The sequence below is a fragment of the Hippocampus bargibanti genome, linkage group LG19, assembly GCF_051943395.1.
Source record: "Hippocampus bargibanti isolate YZ-2025 linkage group LG19, ASM5194339v1, whole genome shotgun sequence".
NCBI classification, from domain to species: Eukaryota; Metazoa; Chordata; class Actinopteri; order Syngnathiformes; family Syngnathidae; genus Hippocampus; species Hippocampus bargibanti.
In genome coordinates this window covers 7718066-7722276 of record NC_142752.1, presented here as the reverse complement: position 1 = coordinate 7722276, position 4211 = coordinate 7718066, and the positions used below count along the sequence as shown (strand labels likewise).

The following is a 4211-nucleotide window of genomic DNA, read 5'->3' as shown; positions in this document are numbered from 1 at the left end:
AACGTCACGATCAAAACAAAAGCTTTCCCATACTGTGTTGTCACCGTGTTAACATTATATCAGCATTCACCTTGCGAGTAAGAGCGAGCGACTGAATATCCACAACAGCTCCCCACCCCCCTCCCTCCATTCTTCACCCACTACCGACCCTCCCACTCGACCTCCTCCAGGCACTGGAGGGGGTGGGATGTGAGTGGGAGGAGCTTTGCCTGCCAGCTCGCCTGTCTTCTGAGTGTAAAACAGTGCGGCCAGCCACGGTGCGTGTCAGAGGGCTGCCTGTGCTCCCCACGTCGATGACTGCTTCACATCTGGTGTCTTTTGTCGCTACCCACTGCCACTGCAGAGACCACGACTGGTCTGCGTGAGAACAATCACAAGTCACAATAAGGTAAAGGCTTGCCTGTCCAACGCGCGCGCTGTCATTTGCAGACATGCACATTTTACGCACCGGTGGCACATTTTACGCGCAGAGTGGAAGGGTGCGCGTTCAAAAAAGTCACACGGGACGGGAGTGTGAATGGAATGCAGACTGCGTGTCTGTGTGTGGGCTTTGAGCCATGCGCGTGTCCAGGTATGGCTTCATGAGGTTTTTTCCTTCTCTATTCCGCGCAGGTTTCTCACGCGTGGGAAAGGATGCCCGTGATTATAAGCAAAAACTCAGACATGGAGTTCGACTCTTTACAACCGTGCTTCTACCCGGATGAGGACGACTTCTACTTCTGTGGTCCCGACTCGGCGCCACCGGGGGAGGACATCTGGAAGAAATTCGAGTTGCTGCCCACTCCGCCCCTTTCCCCGAGCCGAGCCGCTCTACCTGGGGAGCCGGCGGCAGCCTCCCCGGAGGCGGGCCTCCTTGGCTTCGGCTTGGGGGACCCATTGGACTGGGCTTCGGAGCTGCTCCTCCTGCCCGAAGATGACATCTGGGGGGCGTCTGACGATATGGATCTGTTCGGTTCCGCTTTGGATACAAACCCAAACAGCATTATCCTCCAGGACTGTATGTGGAGTGGATTCTCGGCCAGAGAGAAGCTGGAGAGGGTGGTCACGGAGAAACTGGGGAAGGCTATTACGAGCGCCACGGTGGTCGCGACGGTGGCTCCGGCGGGTTCGGTGACCTCCACCGGGAGGCGGGACATGTGCGTCAAAGCGCCTGAGGTGGTGAGCCGCAGCGCGGCGTCGGAATGCGTGGACCCAGCAGTGGTGTTCCCCTTCCCCGTTAACAAGAGCAGCTGCGGGGACTCGAGCGTCAGCGTGCGCGCACCCACGACGCACGGGAGCGCCCAAAGCGACTCGGGTAAGAAAATGCGAGCATGTCAACAAATGTCTTTGTCTGCGGCGAGTTGACCGCCAAACGCGACAAAAAGCGCACTGGTATGACGTTCATATGACTGGAAGGAAATCGGATTACGCGCACGCACGGGCGCGCGCGCACAGTCAACTGAGTTGATATAATCAGACGCCTTTCCTTAAAAACAGATGGCGGCAAAATATGGAACTGTATGTGCCCGATTGCCATGTGGTTAACCCCCCAACCCCTAAATCCCACTCTTGGCCCCTACCAAAAGATTTAGACTTCAAAAAAAGCAGAACGGAAGACGTGATTTAGTGTAAATTGTGGATCACATTTGTGCACAGCGTCATTCATTGGCGGGACGTCACGTGATCCAAACATGCAATGATGTCATCATTGCACCCCATCACCCCTATTTAAATTAAAAAAAAATGTTGATGCTGCACTGCTATGAAGGGATGACTCGAGCTGGGAAGCGAGGGTGTGTGTGTGGTTATCAATTGACGAATTATCTAAACAAACAGCAAAAAAGGAGCACAAAGAGCACCCAACTTGGCATGGCAGCCTCCTTTGCTAAAAAAACGCCTCCTCCGCCACACACAAAGCAGGGGAGGGGTCCTCTCTCTCTCTTTTTTGTGTGTTTCCAAGGGACCGGCAGCTTTGAACAAGCGCTCCATCCCGACAGCTGTCTGCCTGGCTCCCCTCCAAGCCGGCCGGGGGTGGGGTTAAAAGCACTGTGATCCGATTGCTGTCGCACGCACGCTTTGTCCAAAACTCGATAGCCCAATAAGACAAAATAAAATAAAATAAACAAGATTTTAGCTGTAGTGCCGTCTACTGGATCGGCATGGCCACTGCATCGCCTGACCTTGACGCAAATGGACCGTGACATCCAAAAACCAAAAATCACGTCGATATTGCTCCAGACATCCAATTTTGAATGCTACTTCACTGACATTATGAGTCTGGGAAGGGACGACGGGTGACTTCCGACCGGTCCCTCTCCAGACGAAGCCGATTAAAAAGTTGCAGAAAGCCAAGTTGCCCGCTCGGCGTTGAGACTTGACGTGTCAGCGCCTGCGCGGCAGATTAGCCGAGCGGTGACTGACGCTAAGCATTAAGGCATTTCTGCTTATGCAAACGGCATTGAGCAATGCTCATGTATAAAATGCGCGCTCGTGCATACCTGTCACCAGCCGACCTGACAGATTAACTCATTCTCGTTTACTTTCGCAGAAGAAGATGATGAAGAGGATGGCGATGAAGAAGAGGAGGAAGAGGAAGAGGATGAGGATGATGATGAGGAGGAGGAGGAAGAAGAAGAAGAAGAGGAGGAGATTGACGTGGTCACCGTCGAAAAGAGGCGTTCCACAATCAACAAAACCGCCATGGTCTCCAGAAGCCATGACCAGAGGGGGTCTGGCCTCGGGGCGGGGTCGGCCTCGACGGGTCGCTTCGTCAGCCGAGCCCCCCAAGAGCTTATCCTGAAGCGAAGCTCGGTGCACCAGCAGCAACACAACTACGCCGCGCCCTCGCCGTACACGTCAGACGACGACCCGGCGCCGCCACCCAAGAAACAGAAGACGTCGGAAGTCTCCAGACCCCCGACGCGAACCCCCTCCCTGTCGTGCGCGTCGGGCCCGCGTAGCAAGCGCATCTCCAGCGGCGACAGCAGCCCCAGGGGCGGTTCCGACTCGGAGGACAGCGAACGCCGGCGCAACCATAACATCCTGGAACGCCAGCGCCGCAACGACCTGCGCTCCAGCTTCCTGACGCTACGCGACCACGTGCCCGAGCTAGCTTACAACGAAAAGGCGGCCAAGGTATTGATCCTCAAGAAAGCCACAGAGTACGTTAGCTCCCTCGACAGGGAGGAACGGCGACTCCAGGTGGAGAAGGACAGGCTGCAAGCCCGCCGGCAGCAGCTGATGCGCAGGTTGGAGCTAGCGAGGACTCGCTGACGCGCCATTAGCGCACATCGATGCCCACAAACACTCACATACGTTCCCGGGATGCCAACCTGCGCCAAAAAAACAGTCTCATCCACTTCCCAGTCTCGATGGGGAACCGTTGGAGTTGGCCTTGACCCTTAAAGCACAGTCTCAGAGGGTCAGAGGTATGCTTATTCGGAGGGGATGTCGGGACTTTCACTGCCGCCACTTTTTTTGCACATTTGTTGACGTTAAGAATGTTTAGGGTTTACTTTTTTCAATCCAGTCACATTGAGGAACGATAAAGAATGAGGAAATAGAGGCTTTTTTATATCAAGTTTTGCTATTATTTGTGTTGTATGCATTTTTTTAATGTACTCACTGTGACACCAGCCTGGAATCAAGTGGATTCCAACCGGAGCGGTGTTGGAGGGCACCTTGCTCTGCGTGCTCGACTCAACTAAGGAGTCACGCACAATTATAACTTTGCCTTCACAACTGCAAAAGCGGGACAAATTTATACGGAATCGAAAAAAAACAAAGACTTTATGGACACAAGCGATGATGCCACTACAGGTTGTCTCTCATTCCTCCATCACACTGGTGCTCCAACCAAGTCAAAAATGGATGTATACCTGTGCACCTTTCTAGCCGACACTTTTGTACATACAATGGATAGAAAGTCGACACACCCCTGTTCAACTGCCACGTTTTTGTAATGTTTCTATAAAAAAATGTTCAGCCGCCATGTTTTTGTAATGTTAAAAAAAAATGAGACAAGGATAAACATTTTTTTAACACGATTAATGTGCTCTACTGTATAACCTGTTCAACTTTATCCCAAAAAAGAGCAGTTAAGTCAAATGTGAGAGGTTTGCATAAGGGTGCACACTCTCTTTGAAGTGAGGAATTCAGAATTCATCAAATTTTAACTGGGGAGTGGGGAGTGAGGGGTTTAAAGTGCTTGTGATGATCTCCAAATAAAGATG

The 4211-nt window shown here is 52.6% G+C and overlaps 1 protein-coding gene across 2 annotated transcripts; it reads left to right on the top strand.

Annotated features, from left to right (window-relative positions):
- Window positions 1–232: 232 nt before the first annotated feature.
- On the top strand, window positions 233–3981 carry mycn (MYCN proto-oncogene, bHLH transcription factor). 2 transcript variants are annotated; one of them, XM_089022395.1, is made up of 3 exons: window positions 233–388; window positions 613–1294; window positions 2528–3981. In XM_089022395.1, exons 2-3 carry the CDS (start codon window positions 634–636, stop codon window positions 3250–3252), a joined length of 1386 nt encoding a protein of 461 aa, XP_088878521.1. In that variant the 5' UTR covers window positions 233–388; window positions 613–633; the 3' UTR covers window positions 3253–3981. The 2 variants fall into 2 exon arrangements, with proteins under 2 accessions (XP_088878521.1, XP_088878520.1); XM_089022394.1 differs by lacking the exon at window positions 233–388 and having other exon boundaries at window positions 596–1294.
- Window positions 3982–4211: the final 230 nt, after the last annotated feature.